Source organism: Meriones unguiculatus, chromosome 14 (genome assembly GCF_030254825.1).
Source record: "Meriones unguiculatus strain TT.TT164.6M chromosome 14, Bangor_MerUng_6.1, whole genome shotgun sequence".
NCBI lineage: Eukaryota > Metazoa > Chordata > Mammalia > Rodentia > Muridae > Meriones > Meriones unguiculatus.
Genome location: NC_083361.1, coordinates 2847130 through 2872895, shown reverse-complemented (window position 1 = coordinate 2872895; position 25766 = coordinate 2847130). Strand labels below are relative to the sequence as shown.

At 60.1% G+C, this 25766-nt stretch overlaps 1 protein-coding gene across 4 annotated transcripts in view; it reads left to right on the top strand.

The window, feature by feature from the left end:
- Window positions 1-25552, top strand: part of Ltbp4 (latent transforming growth factor beta binding protein 4) — a 29184-nt gene extending 3632 nt beyond the window's left edge. Inside the window, exons 1-30 of one of the 4 annotated variants that reach the window (XM_021650654.2) lie at window positions 338-626; window positions 3901-4092; window positions 4353-4600; window positions 4672-4774; window positions 5088-5162; window positions 5251-5373; window positions 5855-6019; window positions 6305-6454; window positions 6582-6749; window positions 7155-7286; window positions 7388-7513; window positions 8119-8244; window positions 8728-8970; window positions 9917-10042; window positions 10128-10247; window positions 11445-11573; window positions 11764-11889; window positions 12236-12358; window positions 12499-12630; window positions 14346-14477; window positions 14560-14685; window positions 17305-17451; window positions 20274-20540; window positions 20817-20885; window positions 21523-21651; window positions 21848-21994; window positions 22921-23073; window positions 23858-24238; window positions 24563-24715; window positions 25142-25552. In XM_021650654.2, the coding sequence (XP_021506329.1) occupies window positions 377-626; window positions 3901-4092; window positions 4353-4600; window positions 4672-4774; window positions 5088-5162; window positions 5251-5373; window positions 5855-6019; window positions 6305-6454; window positions 6582-6749; window positions 7155-7286; window positions 7388-7513; window positions 8119-8244; window positions 8728-8970; window positions 9917-10042; window positions 10128-10247; window positions 11445-11573; window positions 11764-11889; window positions 12236-12358; window positions 12499-12630; window positions 14346-14477; window positions 14560-14685; window positions 17305-17451; window positions 20274-20540; window positions 20817-20885; window positions 21523-21651; window positions 21848-21994; window positions 22921-23073; window positions 23858-24238; window positions 24563-24715; window positions 25142-25296 (4716 nt within the window). In that variant the 5' untranslated portion in view covers window positions 338-376 and the 3' untranslated portion in view covers window positions 25297-25552. Of the gene's footprint in view, window positions 1-337; window positions 627-3900; window positions 4093-4352; window positions 4601-4671; window positions 4775-5087; window positions 5163-5250; window positions 5374-5854; window positions 6020-6304; window positions 6455-6581; window positions 6750-7154; window positions 7287-7387; window positions 7514-8118; window positions 8245-8727; window positions 8971-9916; window positions 10043-10127; window positions 10248-11444; window positions 11574-11763; window positions 11890-12235; window positions 12359-12498; window positions 12631-14345; window positions 14478-14559; window positions 14686-17304; window positions 17452-20273; window positions 20541-20816; window positions 20886-21522; window positions 21652-21847; window positions 21995-22920; window positions 23074-23857; window positions 24239-24562; window positions 24716-25141 lie in introns of those variants that run through there. The other 3 variants (XM_021650651.2, XM_021650652.2, XM_021650653.2) reach the window with 3 other exon arrangements.
- The last annotated feature ends 214 nt before the right edge of the window (window positions 25553-25766 follow it).

Genomic DNA, 25766 nt, shown 5'->3' with positions numbered 1-25766 from the left:
CTCCCCGGAGGCGGCCCCCATGGCTCTGAGGGGTTTCCTCTCCACGGATTGCAGCTCCGTCTGGGGGCAGAGCCGCCCGCCCCCACCTGTTCCCTTCCCCGCGCCTCCCTCACGGCCTCGTCCACTTGTTGGCGCGCGGGTGGGAGCAGAGGGGGCGCCCTGCCCCTCCCCCTGCGAAGCTAGCGCCCAGCCTTCGCGCCTCTGGCCGGGCGCCCGGCCCCACGCGCCCCCGCGCGGCCGCCCGGGAGGGAGCGGTGGGGAGGGGGGGCGGGCGGGGGCGCGGCCGCCCTCCCCCGCGGGCGGGCGGGCGGGCGGGCGCGGCCGGGCCCCTCCGGCGGGCTGGGGCGGCGGCGCGGTGGAGCGCGGCGCTGCAGCCATGGCGGGCGGCGCGCGGCTGCTCGCGGTGTCGCTACTGGTGCTGCTGGCGCCGCTGGGGCCGCGGCCCGCGCTGGGCCGGCCCCGGGAGCGGCTCCGCGTGCGCTTCACGCCCGCCGTGTGCGGCCTGCGCTGCGTCCACGGGCCCACCGGCTCCCGCTGCACCCCGACCTGCGCGCCCCGCAACACCACCAGCGTGGACAGCGGCGCGCCCGGCGGGGCGGCCCCGGGGGGACCCGGCTTCCGCGCCTGTGAGTGCGGGGGGTGCTCCCGAGGGAGGAGCGCCGGAGGGAGGACCCTGGAGACAGTGCCGCGGGGATCGGGAGCCCAGGTCCCCCGGGCGGACGCGCCGGGGAGTCGCGGGCGTCTTTGAAGAAGGGGCCGCGAGCAGCTGGCCGGGGGTGGGTCCCCGAGCACTGCTTCAGGAGCCGGGAGCGCTGTGCGGACCTCCGGGGCGGCCCGCGTGAAGGGCCGGGCACCAGCCTTCCTCCTCTCCCGCCTGGACGCGGGGCGCAGGGCTGAGGGACCTGGGACTTCTAGGAAGTTCGGAGACGGAGTGGTGGGTGGGCAGGGAGCGCTTCAGGGTCGCGCGGGGACCTCTCCAGTTCCTGTGTCTGTCTGGGGGGCTGCCTGGGATGAGGAGCTAGGAGGAGGGGGCCCGGGAAAGACGGGGCGTCTCTCGGCGAGACCTGAATTGCTGCGGTTCCACGTGCGACAGCTCTCCGGCTCGGAGGCCCGGGGCACGGGCGCCCCCTGGGGGAGGAGGGCACGAGCCTGCGGGTCTGCCTCCTCCGGACAAGGGGAGCACTCGGGGGGCCAGGTGAGGTGGGGGGGCGTGCCACCTGCCGTCCCGGAGAGCTGGGGGGGAACGGCTCTCCGGGGGTCGGGCTTCTCCTGCCCCCCACCCCTCACGCCCTCCGGAATGGGGAGCGGGGCCCCTGGCGCCGAGAGCTCGCCCAGGCTGGCCCCCGGCCAGCCCAACCCGGCCGGCGTGAGCTCATCTCCCGCCCGAGCCCCCGCCCGCTACCACTCCTTCTCTCCGCCCCTTCCTCCCTCCTTCCTTCACTCCCTCCCGGCCCAGCCCCAACTCGCCCGTGCCAGGCGCCGTGCCCAGGCGGGTGCCAAGCCCCTGGAGGCACAAGGAGGGGCATGTGAAGGCGGGCTGACCTCGGCAAGACCCCGAGGTCAGCTCCCTGCTCTCCCAACGCTGCGGGCCGTGAAGTCAGCCCTGCCCTTCCAGCCGCGAGCTCCTTGTCTGGGCGCCCTTAGTGGGGCTCTGCGTTCAAGCCACGAACAGGCCGGGGGATGACCTAAGAGGCCAAGCAAAGCCCCTAACCTAGGTGGCTTGCGCCGGGCAGAGACAGTTCCATCTCCGCAGTGTGGCTTCTCCGCTGGGTCCTTCCTAAAGCTGTGCCGTGTAAAGGACCTCATTAAGGTGCCCGGAGGTCAGCTTTAAGGCTCCTGAGAGCCTCAGCCCCTCTCCCTCGCTGGAGGCTCTCTTCCAAGCTGAGCCCCTCCCAGGAGAGTTCTGGTACCGTCACCCACGGGTCCCCACTTCCCCCAGAAAGCACAAGTCCTAAGTGGGGGAAAGTCCCCCTTCCAGCACCCCTCTCCCCACACGGCCTCAGGCTTTCTTCTACTGCTAAGGTAGACTCTCCAGTCCTGTCCCACCCTCTCCCCACCTATCTTCAAAGAACCCCAGAACTGGTCTCAATCAATGGATTCTCCCGAGAGTCCTCCCGAGACCACGCTCCCGGCCCACCACTAACGAAGACCGAGGGCAGGCAAGTCGCCTGGCTGGGGAGGAGCAGGGCTCTCCACCGAGTCCCGGCAGCCTGAGACGTTGAATGTGCTGGAAGCTTCCAGACTCCCCTCCTTGTCCTCAGCACCGCACAGGGGCCACGCCCCCCGCCTCCAGAAAGCGCTCAAGTCCTGTTTTCTAGGCAACTCTCCTCAGGGACCTGAAAGACTCTTGGTTGAGAGCCTAGATTTGCTCTGAGCTAGCCTCTCCCTGCCTCCCAGACAGCCTGGGTCGTCTCTGAGCGTCAGAGCACGGCACCCAGGCTCCCTTCCTCCGAGGACGCGCGTCCCCTGCTCCTCTGAACTGAGGTGTCCACCCCTGTAGAGCTGTGGCTCAGAGAGCCCACACACACCTCCCGGACAGCCAGGGCCGTCTGCTCCCGCCCTCGCCCGAGCGCAGCTGTCTCCAGCTGTTTTCGGCAGCCCCAGGGGAGGAAGGGAGGGAGGGGGTGCTCCGGAGAGACGCGTCCGGCCTCCTTTGGCTCGGCAGTCCGGGGCTCCCCGAGGGTCCGGAATGCGGAGACGACGCCCTGGCCCCGCTGCACCCCTCTTTGTTTACCCCGCCGCACAGCTGGCAGTGCCCCGCCCAGAGGTGGCCCGGGGCCCGGAGAGGGCGCGCGGAGGGGAGGGGAGGCGCGTCCCCGCGGGCCGCCCCGCCCAGGGCTACCGGAGGCGGGAGGGAAGGCCGCCGGAGGGCGGGGGCGGGGCCAAGACGCCGGGAGAGGAGGGGCACGCGTCAGGCCCAATCAGAGCGAGGAAAGCGGGGGGGCGGGGCTGGAGCTGCCAGGTGTCTTGGTTGGGCGGAGCTCACAAAGCTCAGGTGGAAAGCCCTGTGGGAGGGACTAGGAAGGAGTGTCTGGCCAATGGGAAAGGCTGGGGCGTCCAGCTGCGACAGAGAGGGGCTGTGTTGCACTGAGAGAGTTTATGGTGGGCGGAGGTAATCCAGGGGGCAGGAACCACTCTGTCTGGTCGGTGCTGGAACTCCCGAACTCGGCCCGGAAAGGGAAAGTGAATGGAGAGGGAGGACGGGGCGGAGCGCGCCCACCTAGTAGGAGGGACTACGCGGTAGCTCGACCTAGTCCTGCCGGGGTCAGATCTGGGGAATGGTGTGGTGGTGTATTGCTGTCATCTCAAAAGCTGGGAAGAGAAGGCAGGGCGCCGGAGTTCAACAGTCGTCCAAATAGTGAGCTTTCGAGGAGAGCCTGGGCTACATTAGCCCCTGTTTTTTGTTTTTTTTTTTTTAATTTATTTAATTTTTATCTTATGTGCATTAGTGTGAAGGTGTCAGATCCCTTGGAATTGGCGGTACAGACAGTTGTGAGCTGCCATGTGGGTGCTGGGAACGGAACTCGGGTCCTTTGGAAGAACAGACAGCACTCTTAACCACTGAGCCATCTCTCCAGCCCAGCCCCTATCTTAAAACACGAAAGCAAGCCGGACGCGCGCGCCTGTGATCCCAAGGCTAGGGGAGGCAGAGGCAGGCAGATCTCTGTGAGTTGGAGGCCAGCCTGGACTACAAAGCGAGTCCAGCACAGCCAAGGCTACACAGAGAAACCCTGTCTCGAAAAAAATCCAAGAGCATATAAACAAAAAGGACCTAAGGTGGAGAAGCGCAGGATGGATGTCCCTTGAGGGCCTCGTCACAGCTGGAGAGTGGGTTAGCTTGGGCTCATCCGACACGGGGCTGGGCGCCAGGCAGGGTGCTGATATTTGCTTTCTTCTCAGTCCTGTGTCCCTTGATCTGCCACAACGGCGGCGTGTGTGTGAGGCCTGACCGCTGCCTCTGCCCGCCGGACTTCGCTGGCAAATTCTGCCAACTGCACTCCTCGGGGGCCCGGCCCCCGGCCCCAGCCATGCCGGGCCTCACTCGCTCCGTGTACACCATGCCACTAGCCAACCACCGCGATGACGAGCACGGTGAGCAGGATTTGGCCGGAGGACCTCCGGTCCCCGGAACCTGGCGGTTCTCTGACGCCCCTCCCCCTCCCCCGGCCTGGCGGCTCGCAATCCCACCCCTCGGCTGCAGAGGCAGGAGGATCCCTGACCCGTGACCACCTCCCCGCCCCACGCCCCCCCGAATGCCGAGCACCCGTCCTCAGCTCACCTCACCGGTCTACACCCCGCGCGCCGGGGCTCACGTGGACGTGACCCCGTCTGCGCGTCTCGCCCCTGCTCAGGCGTGGCCTCGATGGTGAGCGTGCACGTGGAGCACCCCCAGGAGGCGTCGGTGGTGGTGCACCAGGTGGAGCGCGTGCAGGGGCCCTGGGAGGAGCCGGACCCCGAGGCCCTGGCCCGGGCCGAGGCGGCGGCGCGCGCCGAGGCGGCGGCGCCCTACACCGTGCTGGCCCAGAGCGCGCCGCGCGAGGACGGCTACTCGGACGCCTCCGGCTTCGGTTACTGCTTCAGGGAGCTGCGCGGAGGCGAGGTGAGGCCGGGCCCGCGGGCCGGGGCTCCCCAAAAGGGCGGGGGCGCGCTCATGCCGCCCTCTCCCCGCAGTGCGCGTCGCCGCTGCCCGGGCTCCGGACGCAGGAAGTGTGCTGCCGAGGGGAGGGCCTGGCCTGGGGTGTCCACGACTGCCAGCCGTGCGCCGAGCCCCCGGGTAAGCCCAGGCCGGCGCGGGCCTCGCCTCCTCTCCCCCGGGCAATTCCGGCCGTGCTTCCCTGGCCTCGGGGGTCGCTTCTGGCCTAGGTTTCCCCACCCCACCGAGCCCATTCAGCCCTATTTTCTGATCCTGGTGACACTTTCCCGTCGGCTCAGGTGCCTGCGTCCCAGCCACGCATTCCCAGGTCCTCCGAAGTCACCCGCTGGGCTGCCCGGGGGTGGTCGAGCCACACCTCACCCTTCCGGGCCCCCCACGTCCTCTCCAAAAGCTCGGCCAAGCGGTCCCCGCCACCACCCTCCTCTCTCCGCAGGGAACTCCAACCGAGCGAGTGGGCCAAACGGGCCCTGCCCAGCCGGCTTCGAGAGAGTTAATGGGTCCTGCGTGGGTAAGGCCGGCCAGGGGCGCAGGGCTGGGCGGGGCGCGTGGTCGTCCCCCGCTCGCCAACTCGCCCAAACCGGCCTCGGCTCTTGCAGATGTGGACGAGTGCGCCACAGGTGGGCGTTGCCAACACGGGGAGTGTGCCAACACTCGTGGCGGCTACACGTGCGTGTGTCCGGATGGCTTCCTGCTGGACTCGTCCCGCAGCAGCTGCATCTGTAAGTGTGGCCGGGGGGAGGGGGTGGGGGAGACGCGCTGACGCTGGCTCCCAGCTCGCCCCTGACCTCAGACTGGAGCCCTTCTGGTCTCTAGAGCCGTCTCGGCTTAGCCTGGACCTTCCGACGGATCTCCGGGCTGATTGCAGATGGCCCCTCCCCCACGCCAGCCCCCAAACCTCCACAGGCACGCCCCTTGGCCTCCCAGAATCTTGAGTTCCTTTAAGGCCTCCGGATTCCTTCGACCCCTTGACCTCCAGACCGCGTTCAGGTTCTTACAGGCAGCTTCTCGCTCCTGCCTCACTTCGAGCCCCGAGCACCCTCCGCGCTCTTTCGGACCCCCTCCCCCAGACGTCCCTAAATGTTCCTCCCCCTCACCCACTAAACCCTCTCTGGGGCCGCTCCCCGACAGCGCCCCCTTAACCCCGCCCCCCAGAACCTGTCCTTCCCACCAGGCCCTGAAGATTTTCCTCCCATCCCCCAGCCCAGCACGTGATCTCGGAGGCAAAGGGGCCCTGCTACCGCGTGCTCCATGATGGCGGATGCTCGCTGCCCATTCTTCGAAATATCACCAAACAGATCTGCTGCTGCAGCCGCGTGGGCAAAGCGTGGGGTCGAGGCTGCCAGCTCTGTCCGCCTTACGGTTCAGGTGAGCTAGCTGCGGACGCGGGCTGCGTAGAGGCCCCGCCCTCAGCCAGTGAGGGTGGGCGGCTTCGAACCTGGCTCTACCTTGGGTGCGCTCCCAACCTCTGAGCACCGCCGGGTCCTGTGCGCCCTGGACTCCACCTGCATCCGTAGCCACGCCCGCCCCTGAGACACACAGACTCTGCCTCCATCCCCGAAGAGGGAAAGTCAGGCTTTGTCCCAAGGCCTGCTCACACTCACAAGACCTCATTTTGTCTCCTCTCCCGCTCTCTCCTTGCCTTGTCCCCAGAGGGGTTTCGGGAGATCTGCCCAGCTGGGCCCGGTTACCACTATTCAGCCTCTGACCTCCGCTACAACACCAGGCCCCTGAACCAGGATTCGCCTCGAATGCCCTTCAGTCAGCCTCGCGCCCCGCCAGCCACCTCCCGGCCACCCACAGGTGCGATGAATCCCGGATGGAGGGGGAAGCCGTCCTCCTAGTGCTGCTGGAAGCAGATGAGGAGGGAGGCGCAGACGCACCCAAGTTTAGATCCCCACATCTGAACAGATGCTCTTTCTTTAACCAGGCTCTCTGCCCACTCGTCGCCCTGAGCCCCGGCCCCGGCCTGAATCCCGGCCCCGGCCTGAACCCCGGCCTCGGCCTGAACCCCAGCCTCGGCCTGAACCCCAGCCTCGACCTGAATATCCCTTGCCCACCACCCCTCCTTGGACCGGTCCCGAGATTCCTGAACCAGGTGCCATAGGAACCTGAGGGTGTGGGAAAGGCCTCAGAGTGAAGGTGCTGGGAAAGGGTGATGAAAGAGAGAAGAAAGGGTGCCGCGAGCTAAGAATCTGAAGGTTTGAGTAATGGCTCCCGTGGGTACTAGAGCATCGTTGGGCTCCAGTTCTCTGCTAAATGAGCAAACAGCCAAATCCCGAGACACCAGTTTATTCTGTAAAATGGACATGGCGGGAGGTTTCGAGAAAACACATCTGAAGTTTGGGATGTGAGTGTCTGTGTGGGCGGATTCAGCCAGAGCTGATGACACCTCCCCGCTCCCCCGAGATTAGACTTGGGGAGAGGACGCTCACGAAAGCACCTTAGAGAAACTGAGGGGACAAAGTTCGGAGGTGTGGGAACCTCTGGCTGGCTCCCCCAGGTCCGTCTCCCGGCGTGTGCCAGCGGAATCCCCAGGTGTGCGGTCCTGGACGCTGCGTTCCTCGGCCAAGCGGCTACACCTGTGCGTGCGACCCAGGATTCCGGCTCGGCCCCCAGGGCGCTCGCTGCGTCGGTGAGCGGGGCCCACCGGGGCGGAGGGCTGGGCGCAGCGGGGGCTGGGGTGGAGAGTGCCCTGCCTGGCCGCCGCCTGACCGGCCTGCCCCGTGCCCGTAGACGTGGACGAGTGTCGCCGCGTCCCTACGCCCTGTGCTCCCGGGCGGTGCGAGAACACGCCAGGCAGCTTTCGCTGCGTGTGCGGCACGGGCTTCCGAGCAGGCCCGAGGGCGGCGGAGTGCCTGGGTGAGCACCCCGACCCACCAGGTCCCAGGGCCCCGCTCTGAGATCAGCTGGGCCCCTGCTCTGCACCCAACCTGGCCCCTTTTTACCCTGTGGCCTGGCCTTTGTGCAAATCCTGTCCTGGCTCTGCTCTCGCTAGCTCCGCCTTCCCCACCCCCAGGCCCCGCCTGAGTTCTACCACTTCTCCAGTTAATCTGACAACGACCCCTGATTCCACGCCAGCTCGCACCCCAAGCTGCCCCTTTCTTCTCTGGCCCTGTCCCTGCCTTCCTTTTCTCCCTTTGATCCACAAAGATTCCTTTTCCGCCCTTGCCCAGGTCCTATCCTCCCTACATTTGTCCCCTCCCACGAGCTGGCTCTCAGCCTGGGTCCCCACCAGCCCTTGGGCTGACCTCTAGGACTGAGCTCTGCTTCGCTGTAAGCTTACCCAGCCTAGCTCCGCCCACCCACCCTAGCCCCGCCCGCCCACCCCGTCGGTTCCGCCCCGGGCGAGGTCCGGCCCAAGCTTCGCCCCGCCCTGGTCCTGCCCCCTGCCCCTCCTCCCCGGGCCTCCAGTCCCTCCTGGACCGTGGGTCGGCCCCAGTCCTAGCCCTGGGCTCTGCCCACAGATGTGGACGAGTGCCGCCGCGTGCCGCCGCCGTGTGACCGCGGGCGCTGCGAGAACACGCCAGGCAGTTTCCTATGTGTGTGTCCCGCCGGGTACCAGGCAGCGCCGCACGGAGCCGGCTGCCAGGGTGAGGGTCTGGGAGGGGACAGGAAAAAGACAAGAGGGTGTAAAGCGAAGGGTGGTTAGGAAGCGGTGAGGCTGGAGACACTGAGCACTGGGGCAAAGGGAGGCTTACTGATGGGGGCCACAGACCAGCATCCGGAAGCCAAAGGTAGGGACCTGGATCGGATGGAGAGGCCAAGTGATGGAAAACAGAAGGGCTGGATAGTGGATGGAGAATGGAGGAGGGGGTGGAGCGGGGACGGAGATGTGAGCAATCGGGAAGGGGAGGGCTGAGCTAGGAAGACCAATGTAACCCGATTCGTGAGGACCCAGGAGGCAGCCTTCCAGGAACCAACCCCACAGCTCAGGGTTGGTGGAGGATGGACAGGCAGGAGGAGGAAGGGAGGGTGGAAAGACAGTGATGGAACCCCGGGCAGAGTGTAGCATGATGTGTGTGTGGGGGGGGGGGAATCACACCGGGACCCCGGGATTTGCCCTTTCTCTGCAGATGTCGACGAATGCATCCAGAGCCCAGGCCTGTGCGGCCGCGGAGCCTGCGAAAACCTGCCTGGCTCTTTCCGCTGTGTGTGCCCGCCTGGCTTCCGCGGCTCGGCGTGTGAAGAGGATGTGGATGAATGTGCCCAGCAGCCTCCGCCCTGCGGGCCAGGCCGCTGCGACAACACGGCGGGCTCATTCCACTGTGCCTGCCCAGCTGGCTTCCACTCCCGAGGACCAGGGGCCCCCTGCCAAGGTGAGAGTGCTGGGCGGGCGTCTGCAGTACCGTGACTCGGAGGAGAGAGGCCTCACTGAGGATGGGCTCTGTGACGGAGGCCACGTGAGTGGGGTGTTGAGAAAGCCAGGCAGGTCTGGCTGAATTCTGTCTTCTTTCCTTTCTTCCGACCCTGAGTGCACCTCTGTCTCACATAGGGGCCTTGAACTCAAGACCCGCCTGCCTCTGCCTCCCGACTGCTGGTGTTGAGGGTGTCCACCAATGACCAACGTCTGCCCCACCTCCTATTTAAGTTTTAAAAAGAAGCATTTATTTGTTTGTTTGTTTTATGCAGGCTGTGTGTGTGAGAGGGGCGGTGGGCCTGTGCCGCTGTGTAGGCCAGCGGACAACTTACGGAGTCATGTGGGTCCCGGGGCGCAGACTCTGGTGGTCCAGCCTGATGCACGTGCCTTTCGTGCTGAGCGTCTATCTGGAGTGACGTTTCTGTGCTGGGGGACTGTCGTGGTCTCCCTAGCAGCTGGAGAGACTGTTAACTGTGTGAATGGGATCTGGCTCTGTCCTTCCGGAAGGAGGTGGCAGCCGAGCAAGGCTCAAAGGCTGGTTCGAGAGTGGAATGCAGCCTGGCAGTGGTGTCACACTCCTGTGATCCCAGCAGGGAGGGAGGCAGGCCTCTGAGATCGAGGCCAGCCTGGTCTACAGAGGGAGTTCCAGGACAGCCAGGGACACACAGAGAAACCCTGTCTCAAGAAACAAAAAACTCAGGAATGCTGGTTAATATGGTGCATTCTGTCGGTAATCTTAGTGCTCAGGAGGCTGAGGTAGGGGAATGGGATTGGTGTGAGTTCAAGGCCAGTGTGGACTTCCTGTGAGATTTTGTAAACACAGCCTGGAGTGTTGAAGTCGGAGGGGGTGGCTGTGGGGACGGGGTCAGGCCTTTGCCTCAGCTTGCCTGGCCTCTTCCACCCAGACGTGGACGAGTGTGCCCGGAGCCCGGAGCCCTGCACCTATGGCCGTTGTGAAAACACGGAAGGCAGCTTCAAGTGTGTCTGCCCTACCGGCTTCCAACCCAATGCTGCTGGCTCCGAGTGCGAGGGTGAGGCCGGGGAGGGAGGGAGGAGTGTGGACGGGTGAGGAGGCACGCGGCCGCTTCCTCAAGACCACTCTCCCCCGCTTTTCAGACGTGGACGAGTGTGAGAACCACCTGGCGTGTCCTGGGCAGGAGTGTGTGAACTCGCCAGGCTCCTTCCAGTGCCGGGCCTGCCCCGCTGGCCACCACCTGCACCGTGGCAGATGCACGGGTGAGATCAGGTCCAGCTGGGACCCGGGACCTGTGTCTTAACCAGGATCACTCAGATTTTGACCTTTGACCTGAACCATGACCATAAATAACTTGACCCAAAATTTGGGACCTGGAGCACAATCCCTTTACATGGACCGTGACCCCCCCCCCCCCCAGTTTGACTCTGACTCTAGTCCCCCGACTTGACCACATTCCTGACCCTGGGTGATTCCTGACTCTGTAGCCTAGGAACACGTGGCTCAGCTGGGCCTTTTGGTGCTGATGATGCCCCTTGCTGACAGCCTGAGCCTGGCTCTCAGCAACAATTCATTTCTGCACCCTCATGTTTCGTGGCCCAGGACCCTAAATTTGATTGTGCCATTTGATCCTAACCAAAAACAAACAACAAACAAACCAAACCAAGAACAAAACGAAACAATTACATTCCTGGCTGGTTTCACTCTGGGTCACCATCTGTCTGCACCCCTTCTCAGAATCTCCTCCCAGGAACCTAATCAGGTGCATGATCCTTGACCCTGACACCCCCATATCAGGCTGTAACCTCTGATTTCAGCTGACTTTTAAAAAATGCATTTATTATTATTTTATGTGCGTTGGTATTTTGCCTGCATATATGTCTATGTGAGGGTGTCAGATCCCCTGGTACTGGAGTTACACAGTCATGAGCTGGGAATTGAACTCAGGACCTCTGGAAGAACAGCCAGTGCTCTTAACCGCTGAGCCACCTCTCCAACCCCTCCAGCTGACCTTAACACATTTGTTCAGTGGAATCTTATCCAATGATCCTAGGTCACAATACCCCGACTCATCCCTTACCCCAGTTCATTTCTTTTTTGTTTGCTTGTCTTGTTTTGTTTATGTGAGACAGGCTTGCGCTGTGTGGCCTTGGCTGTCCTGGACTCACTTTGTAGACCAGGCTGGCATCAAACTCACAGAGATCCCCCCGTCTCTGTCTCCTGAGTGCTGGGATTCCAGGCCTGCGCCACTAAGCCTGGCCCTGGTTAATTTCTGATCCCCAGTGCCAAACTAGAGTCCCTTTCCCTGACCCAGGAACCCCGGTAGAGGGGACCTCAGATCCCCAGAGCCTGGAACTCCTGAGCCTGGAACGTTCCGCCCTCCATTCAAGACCCTCTCCCATCATTCCCACCACCCCCTGCTCCAGCGGACCCCTTCTGAGCCCCCCTCGCTCCCACAGATGTGGACGAGTGCGGCTCAGGCGCTCCGTGTGGTCCCCACGGCCAGTGCACCAACACTGAAGGCTCCTTCCACTGCAGCTGCGCGCCAGGGTACCGGGCACCATCTGGCCTGCCCGGGCCTTGTGCAGGTGAGCCAGCTGACCGGTGTGAGGGCCTGGGGGTAGGGTCGGGAGTCTCGGGCAAAGCCCGTTGGGGGTGTAAAGTGGATTAAGAGCAATGGATCTCAGGGTAACTTAGTCTTCAAGGTTGCGCTCTGGGTCGGCATCACGGGCGGGATTTACTCCGGGGACCAACAGCCCTGATTCTTGCGTGCCCTAGACATAAATGAGTGTCTGGAAGGCGACTTCTGCTTCCCCCACGGAGAGTGCCTCAACACCGACGGTTCCTTTGCCTGCACTTGTGCCCCTGGCTACCGGCCTGGACCTCGAGGAGCGTCGTGTCTGGGTAAGGCCCCAGGCTGTATCTGAGAGTGGAGTGGGTGGACTTACAGCAGGAAAAGGAGGGACAAGAGGAAGAGGGCGGAAAGGGGACCCTGAATTTTTTGGCGGGTTTAGGGGAAAATCTACATTTTGAATCACTGGGGTGGCGCTTTGGGGAGGCCTGGGGGCGGCAGGCCCTGTCAGGAAAAGTTGGAGTCAGCCAGGTCATGATTGAGGTCAAGACCTCAGAGAGGAGGCGGGGCTTGCACGAAAAGGCGGGGCCTGAAGCAGATTGGAGGTTTGGGAGCACTGGGGGTGTGGCTAGGAATGTTGGGAGGAGGTGGCCGGGTCGAGGATGCCCTGTCCTGCAGATGTGGATGAGTGCAGCGAGGAGGACCTCTGCCAGAGCGGCATCTGCGCCAACACTGACGGCTCCTTCGAGTGCATCTGCCCTCCTGGACACCGGGCCGGTCCAGACCTTGCCTCCTGCCTCGGTGAGAGGCCTCATCCTGCCGCTTCCCTGTTTCTCCTGCCTTCCTGTCTCCTCTCCTGCCCTTTCCTCCTTACCCTCCCCTTTGCTTCTCCCTCCTGACTCCCCCGCTTCGCTCCTGTAACCTCCCTACCTTGTCCTCAGACATCGACGAGTGTCGTGAACGGGGCCCTGCCCTGTGCGGGTCTCAGCGCTGTGAAAATTCTCCGGGCTCCTACCGCTGCGTGCGGGACTGCGATCCTGGTTACCACCCTGGTCCTGAGGGCACCTGTGACGGTAAGACAGAGGCCCCCAAATCTGTGGCCTGTTGTTGGAGTCTGTTCCCCTGGGACCCAGAAGAGAAACGCCCGGTCTCGAAAACCTGTAGAGAGAGGTCCCTTGCCAACGCGCTCTTTCTCCGTTCACTGTTCTCTGGTGGAAATTAGCCACTGCTGTGGGTGTGGGGTTTCCTACGGGGCTGGGGCTCTCTCCTCAGGAATCAGGGCAAGCTGGAAGCCCTCCCTCCGCTTACCGAATTGCCCTATGCATTTTGAGGGAAGGGATGCCCTACGGAGCAGCATTTTCTGTTGTAAGCTGCATTTCCCTTTCTGGTGGCTGAACCCCTGACTCAGGAGGGCCCCCTTTCCTAAGATCGTAATCATGACGAAGACTTCAGCAAGCAGCCACTGGGCACCAGACATGGGGGCCACAGCAGGAAATGAGCCCAAGAAAACCCCTGCCCTCACTGAGCTGATATAGGGTGTGATTTTGTAAATGCATTCAGGCATCGTTCCACAGACAACTCTGGGGCCCTTTCTGTGTAGCAGGTGCTGTTGCTGCTTTGACACGGAGAAATCCCCCCCCAATTGGTGTGGAGTTTGCCTTGCAGGACGGTCACTGCGCATTGATAATTTTATAGACACAATGTGTAGGTTGTTGTTTTGTTGAGACAGTGTCTTGCTGTGTGGTCCAGGCCGGCCTTCAACTTGTTTGTTTGTTTTGAGTCTCTGTGTATATGTGCAGGCGTGCAGGTGTGTAGCCCCAGCTGGCTTGGAATTCGCTCTTGTAGGCTACACTTGCCTGGAACTTGCAGCAATCCTCCTGCCTCAGCCTTCCCAGTGCTGAGTTCTAGTCATGCGCCAGAACATCTGACTCTGGCTCCCGAGTGCTAAATTACAAGTGCCATGCTACCGTGTTCAGTTTGAAGTCAGGTTTAAGAATGAAGACACGAGCCCGCGAATGTCCCCCAGCTGGCAGGGTGCCTGCCTTGAATGTGCCATGAGAGCCTAAATAAAAAATGCTAGCTTCGAAAAGAGACCAGAAGGTTGTGGAGGCATCAATCCTACAGCCACAGTGACTGGGAGGCAGAGGATGGTGTCAGGTCATCCTTGTCTACGTCGGATTCAAGGCCAGCTTGACCCACGTGAGACTGGCCCTAACACAAAACAAAACTGAAGAAAAATAAGCTGGGCATGGTGGTATATAGCTTCAGGCTCAGATCTGGGGAGGCAGAGGATGGCAGATCTCTGAGTTCAAGGCCAACCTGGTCTACATAATGAGTTCCAGGCCAGCCAGGGCTACATAGTGATACCTTGCCAATCAACCAATCCATCCGAAAGGGGTCAGGGGGTTAATTCGAGCACGGAGAAGAATGAGTGGAAATGATGTAAATACTCATGTGAAATTCTCAACAAAAAAGAAATGGGCAGATGTGTCGGACATTGGGGGAAGGCTATCTATCCCGCAGTGTGGCTGAGTACGTGGGCTTTTGTCTGATCTGCCAGTGAACCGAGGGTCAGGGTCCATGCGGTGCACGCCCCTGCGGGGACATACCTGCCGGGGAGAACAGTGTGACGCGGGGCCTGTTTGAGAACTGGCAGGAAGGGCTGAAGGGCCGCGAGTCTCCTCGAATCCCAGGCTCGGGGCCTCTCCGTCTTAGGACTGAAAGCGGCACCTGGAGCCCTACCTCGGGCCTCTGACTCTCCCGGCTGCCCCTCCCTCACTCTTGGCAGATGTGGACGAGTGTCGAGAGTACGGCTCCGCGATTTGCGGCGCCCAGCGCTGTGAGAACACGCCTGGCTCCTACCGCTGCATGCCAGCCTGCGACCCTGGCTATCAGCCCACGCCCGGGGGCGGGTGCCAAGGTGGGTGTTCCTGCGGCAGGTGGGATGCGAGGGGACTCAGGGTTTGGGATGACCTCACTAAACGGCCTGCCGCCGCTTGCAGACGTGGACGAGTGCCGGAACCGGTCCTTCTGCGGCGCCCACGCCATGTGCCAGAACCTGCCCGGCTCCTTCCAGTGCGTCTGTGACCAGGGCTACGAGGGCGCACGGGACGGGCGTCACTGCGTGGGTAAGGGAGCACAGCGGGGCTGGGCGAGACCACAGCGGGAGGAGCTCGGTCCAGCCCTGCCCTTCTGCACATTGCCTAGAGAAATGTGAGCTCTGCGCTTGCAGGATTTAGTTTCCGGTACCTAAGTTCCGAGACACACCAGTTAAAACTGTCCTGCAGAGACAGGCGTGGTGGCGCACTCCCGCAATGCCAGCTTTTGGGAGGCAAAAAACGAGGGCCTCGCTGACAGGGCATGATCCTGACCCCAAACAGAAAGGATCAAATGAAGGGAACCTTACTCAGTTAGCTTCTGGGTTTTTGTTTTTAGATTTAGTCATTTTATTTTATGGGTGGTTTTCCTGCAGATTTTTATATGCACCATGTTTGTGCCTGGCGCCCAGGAAGGTCAGAAGAGGGCATAGTTGGGGTTATAGTTGGATGTGAGCCACCATGTGGGTGGTGGGAATTGAACCCGGGTCCTCTGCAAGAGCAGTCACGGCTCTCAACCAATGAGCCATCTCTCCAGCCCCTCAATTAGTTTTTGTTGTTATGTTGTTTTGTTTTGTTTGAGGGTTTCTCTGTGTAGCCCTGGCTGTTCTGGAACTTATTCTTTAGACCAGGCTGGCCTCATAGATCTGCCTGCCTCTTCCTCCTGAGTGCTGGGATTAAAGGTGTGCACCACCATGCCTGGCTTCAGTTGCTTCAGTTAGGTTTGTTTTGTGTGAGTGTTAAAATTTATTTTTTTAAATAATTTATTTAATTTTTATTGCATGCGCATTAGTGTGAAAGTGTCAGATCCCTTGGAATTGGCATTACAGACAGTTGTGAGCCACCATTCGGGTTCTGGGATTTGAACCCGGGTCCTTTGAAGGAGCAGATAGTTTTCTTAACCACTGAGCCATCTCTCTGGCCCCTAATATTTATTTTTTTCTTAATGAAGTTGCTCCATCGACCCGGCTGCACTTCATCCTGCGGTGATTTTCCCGCCTTTGTCTCCTGAGTGCTGGAAGCCCGGCTGTGAGCCAATCCTCTTCTACACGTCATTAAGCGGAATCCTCTCCGCCTTTACAGATGTCTTAATTAGAGGCCCAGTGCATGTGGAGGGCAGAAAACCGGGGGGACTCTGTCCTTTCCTTCTACCCCGTGGGTCCCTGGGGATCACACTTAGGTCATTAGGCTGGGCATCAAGAGAGAGCATTTACCTCCTGAGCCAGCTCACAGAGTGAGTTCCAGGACAGCCGGGGCTACACAGAGAAATCCTGTCATGGGGGGAAGAGGAGAGGAAGGGGTTAAAATGGCAAAGGCCGTGAACACAGATGTGCCTGGAGCCAAGAACCACAGCAAAGCTGTCTGTCTCCCTCTGCTGGGTTTGTGTTTGGGCAGTGACAGGTGGTCCTGGCTCTGTCTGGGCTGGCAGCTGTCTAGCTAAGGAGACCCAGGAGCCTCAAGATTGGCTTTGGGCGGCTGATGAGGTCACTGCCTGCCTCTGACCCGGAACTGCGGGAACTGATTGGTTCCGCCCCAGTGCAGATGTGGCTGCATTTGTGATGCAGACTTGGAAGCTCAGAGAACTTCCCGAGGAGACGTTAGGCTCCCCACCAGAAGAAAAGGCAACAGCAGTCTCTGCTGTTAGGAAGGACCGACTCTGGGGATGGAGAGCGGCAGCTAAGAGGGCTCCTGAGTTCCATTCCCAGAACTCACCTGGTGGCTCACAACCATCTGTAATCCAGTTCCCGGGGCCGAACACCATCGTCTGTCTCCACTGCAGCCACGAACAGGGCACACATACAAACAGGCACACACACACCTTTTAAAAAAAGTTTACATTGTGAGCCAGGTGTTATGGCGCATGCTTCTAATGCCAGCCCCGAGGAGACTGAAGCAGGAGGATTGCTACAAGTGTGAGGGCAGCCCGGGCTATGCAAGGATTACAAACCATCCTGGGTTTAAGAGTAAAACTTATTATTATTTTTTGGGTGGGGAAAGAATTGGTTTGAGGTTTTCTTGGGGGGGGTTATTTTGTTTTTTGGTTTTGTGTTGTTTTGAGACAGGGTTTCTCTGTGTAGACCTGGCTATCCTAGAACTCACTCTGTAGATCAGGCTGGCCTAGAACTCAGATCGCCTGCCTCTGCCTCCCACCTGCTGGGATCATGGGTGTGCGCCACCCCCCCCCAGTGGATTTGTGTTTTTGTTTGTTTTAATGAAACAATGAGAACAAAAAGCTGGCAGTGTTGGCTCATGTCTGTAATCCTCATACTCAGGAGGCAGAAGCAGGAGGGTTGGCACAAGTTTTAAGGCCAGCCTGGTCTACATGTGAGCCAGGGCTACACAGTGAGATCCTGCCTTAAAAGACATACACCCATGTAGCTGTAAGAGACAGACAGACAGAGAGCCATTATGTCTGGGGATTTATTTCATGTGCTTAGTGTTCATCTGCACCACATGCATGCAGTTCCTGCAGAGGCCGGAAGAGGGCAGCGGCTCTCCAGGACCTGTCCACACCGAGGGGGCGCTGGGAACGGCGCTGGGGGTCCTGAGCAAGGGCAGCCGCGCCCTTCACTGCTGAGCCGTCTCTCCGGCCCCGCTGAACCGCGGAACTTTATAACATGGGCCCCTTCTTCCTGTGCCCCCTGTTCACAGATGTGGACGAGTGTGAGACCCTGCAGGGTGTGTGTGGCTCCGCACTGTGTGAAAACGTTGAAGGCTCCTTCCTGTGTGTCTGCCCCACCAGCCCTGAGGAGTTCGACCCCATGACTGGACGCTGCGTGCCCCCACGGACTTCTGCCGGTAAGACTCAAGTGATTGCTTAACCAAGGCCTGCTGGTCCTGTGGGGAAACTGTGTGTGTGTGTGTGTGTGTGTGTGTGTGTGTGTGCGTGTGTGTGCGTGTGTGTGTGCGTGTACCTGTTGATATCCATCGGTGAAATGCTATTACTTTTTTCATATTTCTTTGAAGCTTTTAATTATTTACTTCCGTTTTTAAAAGGGTTCCACAAAGTTCTTTATTTTTTGTTAATGTGTGTTCGGAGAGTGGGTATGTCCGTGCAAGTCTGTGTGAGTGCCCCAGAAGGCCACACGGGTGTGAGGGATCTGATTCCTTCGTGAGAGCAGCAAGCCACGGACCCATCTCTCCAGCCTTTAATTTTTATTCTTGTGTAGAATGTGATGTGTATGACATGATGTGTACATGCGTGTAGACATGTGGAGGTCAGAGGACAACTTTGTTCTTTCCTTCCACCGGTACACGTGTCCCTGGGACTGAACTCAAGTTGTCCTGCTTCCACGAGAAGTGCCTTTTCCCACTCAGGCAGCAGTTCTCAGCCTCCCTAACACTGGGATCCTTTGACGCGGGTCCTCATGCTGTGGTGACCCCGACCATGGCCTTATTCCGTGGCTGCTTCATGACTGTGATTTTGCTACTCCTATGAACATACTGTGAATATCTGATATTATAGTAACTGCTATGTGAGCCCCAAAGGCGTCACGACCCACAGGTTGAGAGGCCCTGCAAGCCCTTTTGCCGGTCATTGTTTTTCTCCAGATGGGGTCTCATGTAGCCCAGGCTGGCCACAAGTTCTGTGTAGCTGAGATGACTCTGAACAGCCCATCCTCCTGCCTTTTACTAAGTGCTGGGATCCTAGGCGTGCACCCCGCTACGCCTGGCTTATGCGTGTGAGAACCCTGGTCTTTGTGTGTGCTAGGCAAGTCCTCTGCCAACGGAGCCACAGCCCAACCCTGAATGCTACCTCGTTAAACAAACACGCAAACACCCTTAGCACACACGGGATGAAACATGCGGGCAAGCTGAGTTGCAGGCTGCGGTCTCTGGCGTGGACATTAGGTCCTGACGTGGCTCTGTTGGATTCCTTCTTGTGGCGTGTAGATAGAAGCAGTCGACATGTCTAGGCCCTTGCTGTGCACTGGCAACACAGTGTAAGCAGGGAGGCGTAGTCAAACGCTGAGGTGGGACTGAAAGTTCAAGGCTACAAAGTGAGTTCACTGACAACCTGGGCCACTTCGTGAGGCCTCCTTGTCTCAAATCAAAAGTAAAAGATGGCTGGATGCATACATAGTTCAGTGGCAGAGTGCTTGTCTAGACCCCATTAGTGAAAGGCTGGGTGTGGCTCAGTGGTAGAGCCCCTGCCTAGAATCCCCCAGTGAGGGGCTGGGGTGTGGCTCAGTGGGAGAGCCCCTGCCTAGAATCCCCCAGTGAGGGGCTGGGGTGTGGCTCAGGGGTAGAGCCCCTGCCTAGAGTCCCCCAGTGAGGGGCTGGGGTGTGGCTCAGTGGTGGAGCCCCTGCCTAGAATTCCCCAGTGAGGGGCTGGGGGGTGGCTCAGTGGTGGAGCCCCTGCCTAGAGTCCCCCAGTGAGGGGCTGGGGTGTGGCTCAGTGGTGGAGCCCCTGCCTAGAATCCCCACCAGTGAGGGGCTGGGGTGTGGCTCAGCAATAAAGATCTTGCCTGGTATGCACAAGGCCCTGTATTCAATCCCCAGTTGTAGGGGGGAAATTTTTAATGAAGAGACAGAGATATCCCTCGTTAATGACAGGATGGAGAAATCTGGACTGGCCTAGAGACTTGCAAGACCAAAGGGGGAAAGGAGATACCCAGGCCAGCATGAGAAAAGGCTTTGTACTCAGTCCGGGCCTTGCCCCCCCTGGAGGCTGCCATGGGTCTTCTGGAAGTCCTTTCTGGAAAGGCTGTCAGACATAGCCAGAAGGTGTGCCTCACTAACCTCCAGGCAGTTGCTTTAGGCGTTTAGGCGGCTGGATGTTTCCTCAGGACATGCAGCAGCACAGACCAGTTTCAGTCAAGAATCTGAAACCAGTGACTCGAGGCCCACTAAAGGTGCTAGCCACCTTTAGTCCCAGTACTTGGTAGGCTGAGGCAGGCAGGGCTCTGTGAGTTCAAGGCCAGCCTGGACCCAGAATGGCACACAGAAAGCACAAGAAATCACCTGTCCCCACCTGTCCTGCAGCTGGCGAGGGTGAGACTGTGAGGCAAAGGATACAGAAGTGATGGGAGAGAGTGAGCGGCCAGAATGAGGCTGGGCATGGTGGCTCACCTCCTCACACCTGCAATCCCAGCACTTACAGGGTGAGGCAGGAGGATCTCTGAGAGTTCCTGGCGAGACTAGCCTACTAAACAATACTGATTAGAACAAAGCAGCGTGAAGTCTGGTGGTGGCCCTTAACAGCCAGGGCAGACAGATCTGTGAGTTCAGGGCCAGCCTGGTCTTCATAATGAGTTCCAGGACAGCCAGAGCTACGCAGAGAAACTGAAAAACCAAAGAGGGAGAGGAAGAAAAAGAGAAAACAAAACAAAAACAACCCCCCCCCCCACAATGCTCATAATTATGTTACTATTCAGGTTGTAAAGTCCTCGCCGAGCGTTCACAGGCCCTAGTTTTGGGTGTTATGGGGCACACTTAAAATCCTAGCCCTGGGGAGGTGGAGGCAGGAGGCTCTGGAACCCAGAGTCCTCCTGAGCTATAGGAGACTTTGTCTGTCCCCTGTCCCCAAAGCATGCGGTCTTGTTGACGGCTGGGACCCTCGAGGCCTGTTTCCCCCATCGCTGACGTGGGAGCCTACCTAACGTCATCTGTTTCTTCAGGCACGTTTCCAGGCTCCCAGCCCCACGCACCTGCCAGCCCCAGTCTTCCAGCCAGGCCTCCACCCCCACCCCCACCCCGAAGACCCAGCCCTCCCCGGCAGGGCCCTGTGAGCAGTGGGAGGCGAGAGTGCTACTTTGACACGGCGGCCCCAGACGCCTGTGACAACATCTTGGCACGGAATGTGACGTGGCAGGAATGCTGCTGTACTGTGGGCGAAGGCTGGGGCAGCGGCTGCCGTATCCAGCAGTGCCCGGGCACCGAGACAGGTGGGCATGGGCCGTGGGGGGCGCGGGCTCAAGCTCTGGGTGGGGATGTGGAGACATGGAGGCTGGAAAGGAGTTACCGATAGACCTAGGGTTGAGTGATGGGTGCTGCCGGGACAAGTGTGAGCCATCAGCCGCCAGGTAGGCACCACTGGGCGTGAAACTGAGAAACGGGTGCTGACTGCTCTGGGCTTTAGTGCTTGGTAGGGGGCTAGAGCCAGTGAGCTCCGACAGGCACTGGGGCCTGATGGCTGGATTCATCCTTGCTTCTCTGTGCAGCTGAATACCAGTCACTGTGTCCTCACGGCCGCGGCTACCTGGTGCCCAGTGACCTGAGTGCACGGAGAGGTAAGGCCAGAGTTCAACCCCACCCATCCTCCGCCCCTAGGCCCAGCTCCGGCTCACTCTGCCGCTTCCTTCCTCCCTTATTTATTTATTTATTTGTTTGTTTGTTTGTTTTTGAGGGTATCTCACTAGTGGTCCAGACTGGCCTCAAACATGTCAGACACTCAATTTCTTGCTCCTTTCTTTTTCCTTTTCTATCTGTTTTGTTTTTCGAGACAGGGTTTCTCTGTGTAGCCCTGGCTGGCCTCAAACTCAGAGATCCGCCTGCGCCTGCCTCCTGGGTGCTGAGATTAAAGGTGTACACGGCCACCTGGTGCTCCTTCCTTTTCTTTTCTCCTCTTTAATTTGTGTTTTTGGGTACAGGGTCGGGTAGCCCAGATTAGCCAAGGCGTTGCTATGTAGCAGAGGCTAACCTCAAACTTCGGCCTCCACCTCCTGACTACTGGGATCACATGCAGGCTCCGACACACCTGGCTCCATCTTCTGTCTCTCTCTGATTCTTTCCAGCACCTCTTGCCTCAACCTGCCCTGTGGTTCCCTTTCCCTCTGGGTGCCATTACTGTGTCCCTCCGTTGTGACCGGCTTCCCGCAGATCACACCAGCCACCCCTGCCCTCACCTCCCTCCACCTTTTCCTGCAGACGTGGATGAATGCCAGCTCTTCCAGGACCAGGTGTGCAAGAGCGGAGTGTGCGTGAACACGGCCCCAGGCTACTCTTGCTATTGTAGCAACGGGTTCTACTACCACGCGCAAAGGCTGGAATGCATTGGTATGCGCCCCCTTCTCCCCGCCCCCACCGCACCCCTCACCCCCGGCCGCGCCAGCCCCAAACAGGAATGGAGCCATGCCAGCAGGAAGTCCTTCCGCAGTCTAGACTGCATCCATCACCCGTCAGGGAGCTGGGGGAATGTGAAAGGGAGTTCATCCTGGTCACAGCCCCCGTCCCCGCCCCCATGCCTCCCCAGATAACGACGAATGCGCGGACGAGGAGCCAGCGTGTGAAGGGGGCCGTTGCGTCAACACGGTGGGCTCCTACCACTGTACCTGCGAGCCCCCGCTGGTGCTGGACGGCTCCCGGCGACGCTGCGTGTCCAACGAGAGCCAGAGCCTCGGTAACCCCGCCCGCGGCCCGCCCAGCTCCACCCCCGGCTCCCCGCCCCTCCAGCCCTCCCTCCGCCTGCTTCCCCCCCCCCCCCCCCCGCCTCCAGGGCCACGCCCCCAGCTGCCGGCCCAGCGAAGTCTGACTTTTTGCTAGTTTTGTTTGTTTGTTTGAGATAGTGTCTCGCTGCGTAGCCCAGGCTGGCCTGGAACTCATAAAGGACCCTCCTACTTCTGTACCCAGGGCTCCGGGATTTAAGCCGTGAGCCACAGTGCCTGGCATAAACTGTTTTACTTTTTTTTTTTTCCTCCAAAATTACTATTATTTTGTTGTCCAGGCTGGCCTGGAACTCGTGGAAATTCTCTGCCCCAGCCTTCTAATTGCTGAGGTCACAGGTCTGTGGTTATAGGAGTCACCACTCTTCTGGTGGCTGAAGGCGAAAGTTTTGGTCAGTCTTCCATTTTCTCTCCCGCTTCACATGCAGATTCTCACCGTGGAGTCGCTTGAATTCTTATCTCAGCCTCTCGGTGACAGGCGTGCAGGCCCGCTCTGCCTCACTCGCTCTTCGGCTTTCCCTCTGTGTGTGTCTCCCCTCCCTGTCTCACCGTCTCTAAGCCTGTCACCTGTCCTAAGTCTTTCTCTCTCACACGCACTCTTTGTGGGTCTCCCCTTCTTGGCTTTGGTCCTTGACTCCAAATTCTCTTTACCCATTTTCTGTTCCTACGAAAGCCCTTAAACTTTGAGACTTCATTTAAACAAGGCTCAGGTGCACACCTGTGATCCCAGCTTGCTTGGGAAGGACCGCAAGTTCCGGGCCAGCCTCACCATCCCATAAACCAAACTAAAACCAATACTCGGGGAAGGAAAACGATGTTTCACATTTCTGGAGAGGGGAGCTGGGTGTGTGTGGGAGGCTCTGACACCTGCCGTTGCCCACAGATGACAACCTGGGAGTGTGCTGGCAGGAAGTGGGCCCCGACCTGGTCTGCAGCCGCCCACGGCTAGACAGGCAGGCCACCTACACAGAGTGCTGCTGCCTCTACGGCGAAGCCTGGGGCATGGACTGCGCGCTCTGCCCTGCCCAGGACTCAGGTAGTGTATGGCCCTAGGCCTCCCCTTAAAGGTCCTCTTGAAAACTTTACCTGCGCTGCAACCTGTCCTGAAGCCTTGGTCACAGTCCTGGAGGCTTGGAAGCGTCAGTGGCAGACCTCTCAGGGCCTGAATCAGCGGCTCCCGAAGGGGCAGCCCTGTCAGCTGTGGGTCTCTCGTCTTCAATTCCTGACCCTCTAGACATGACCTGCAAGACAGCCCTCTCCATACTCCAGGCCCCTCAGACCCCAATAGCCGTTGCCCACGGGCTCCGTCCTGCCCTGTAGACTGTCAGGAACAGCTGCTGACAACCATTGCCTTGGGCCCTGACACACGAGTACCAAGACTCCAACACAGCCCCAAAGATATCTGACCCCCTCCTTCTAACTCTGTCAGAACATGAGCCCAAACCTCCAGGCTCCATTCCTCCAGATCGCAGAGACCCAGGCTCCCCACCCCCACTGCCAGGCTTCAATCACCATGGTCAACCCGCCCATTGACTCTCCAGCCAGGGGTTCCTAGCCCCAGCTCCTACCGGTCCCCCAAATTCCAGCACCTTAGAGCTGACTCTTAGCTGCCGTCTGAGGACCCTGGATCCCAGCATCTCAGAATCCCAGAATCGGCCTGGAAAGTCAGCTGTGCTAGCAAGAGCCCTGATCCTGCCTTTCCAGCCCCGCACCCTCCCCAGGCTTTCCCGGCCCTCCCCCAGGCCTCTCGGAGCCCTGCCACCAGGGGAAGGTCCCCGAGTGGTGGGGCCTGGTCGTGGTAGCCTGGCTCCCGTTCACAGATGACTTCGAAGCTCTCTGCAATGTGCTGCGGCCCCCCGCCTACGGCCCGCCGCGCCCCGGAGGCTTTGGACTGCCCTATGAATACGGCCCAGATATAGGCCCGCCTTACCAGGGTCTCCCGTACGGACCGGATCTGTATCCGCCGCCTGTGCTCCCCTACGACCCCTACCCGCCCCCTCCTGGACCCTTTGCCCGCCGGGAGGCCCCTTACGGCGCACCACCCTTCGACATGCCGGACTTTGAGGACGACGGCGGCCCCTACGCCGAGTCTGAGGCTCCCGCTCCACCTAGCCGAGGCACTGGCTGGTCTTACCGGTCCAGGGACACCCGAGGCTCCTTCCCAGAGCCTGAGGAGTCCTCCGAGCGTGGAGGCTATACAGGTGAGCGGATCGGGTCAGAGAGACCAAGGGAAGAAGGGGGATGCTGAGAGAAAACGCAAGAGGCATACAGGGCCAGCCAGCACTCGGCAGAGGCAGAGGCAGGACGACCGCTGCAAGTTTGAGGCTAGCCTGGGCTGTGCAGCCAAACCGAGGGGAACTGAACTTGAACGGTCTTGCCAGAGCGCCCCCTTCAGCCAGGGAGCGGGAGGGACGGACAGGGAAGAGACCCACACAGCCTGGGAACGCCCCACACAGCCCGGGAAGCCGGGAGGAAGGAGGCCTAAGCAGAGATGCCCAGTCATCCGCCACCTGTGGCCTCCGCAGGAGCCTTGTCTGAGCCCTACGAGGGCCTGGAGGCCGAGGAGTGCGGGGTCCTGGACGGCTGCGCCCACGGCCGCTGTGTGCGCGTCCCCGAAGGCTTCACGTGTGACTGCTTCGATGGCTACCGCCTGGACATCGCGCGCATGTCCTGCGTGGGTGAGGAGGGGAGGCAGGGAGGGAAGGGTAAGATGAAAGCAAGCCTGACCAGACGGCGCTGAGGGACCTCCGAGAAGGGGCCTCGTTACAGACACGGGCTGGACCAGCCTACGGAGAGTAAACTAACTCTTGCTCGGGGTGGGGCTGGACTGAACAGGAGAATCCTGCAGACGTTGTTTTGTTTGTTTTGCTGTGGAAGGGGAGGAGCCTGGGCCTTGATGCATGCTAGGCCAGTGCTCTCCCAAGGCCCAGCCCCTCCGTTTGGCAGGCCAAGGCGCAGAGATGTTATATCACCCGGTCAGGCTCACACAGCCAGCAGGTAGCAAGTGATGCGTTGCATTCCCTAGAAACGCTGGACCTCCGTGGTCCTCTACCTCAAAAGGCCGGGGAGATGGGCTCCTCATTCCTTCCTGCCCCCTCCCCCAGACATCAACGAGTGTGACGAGGCTGAGGGAACCTCCCCACTTTGCATCAATTCGCGCTGCGTCAACACTGATGGTTCGTTCCGCTGTATCTGCGGTCCCGGATTTGCACCCACACACCAGCCGCACCACTGTGCGCCTGCGCGACCCCGGGCCTGAGCGCCTGCCCCTAGCCTCCGATTCCACCCGCACTGCACTACCCAGCGCACCGGGAGCTTCCAGAGCGCGCCTGCCTCCCTCTAGCCTGCTCCTGAGCAAGGAGGTCAGACAGCCTGCACGTAGGATGGATGGACACAAGGGGTGCCTTTCACTGCTCCTCCTCCTAGCGCCTGGGGCCTGGCCTGGTCCGGTCCTGGGTCCCCTGACACACTTTTTGCCCTTTTATAAAAATTTCAATTAAAACACCTATTTTGTACTTTCGGCCTCCGCCTGCCTTTTTCTCCTTCTCAAAAGCCGGCTCCACAGTGTGCTGAGTCACTCAGTTACACTCCAGCGCACCACTCCCGACGCCAAAACTGACGTTTACTTTCCATGACTCTCGTTAGTCCAGCTTTGTCCCTCTTGGCCTCGCCTTCTTTTGCTCTGGCAATTCTCCCATCTTTCTGTCCTTTATCTCTGTTTCTATGCTT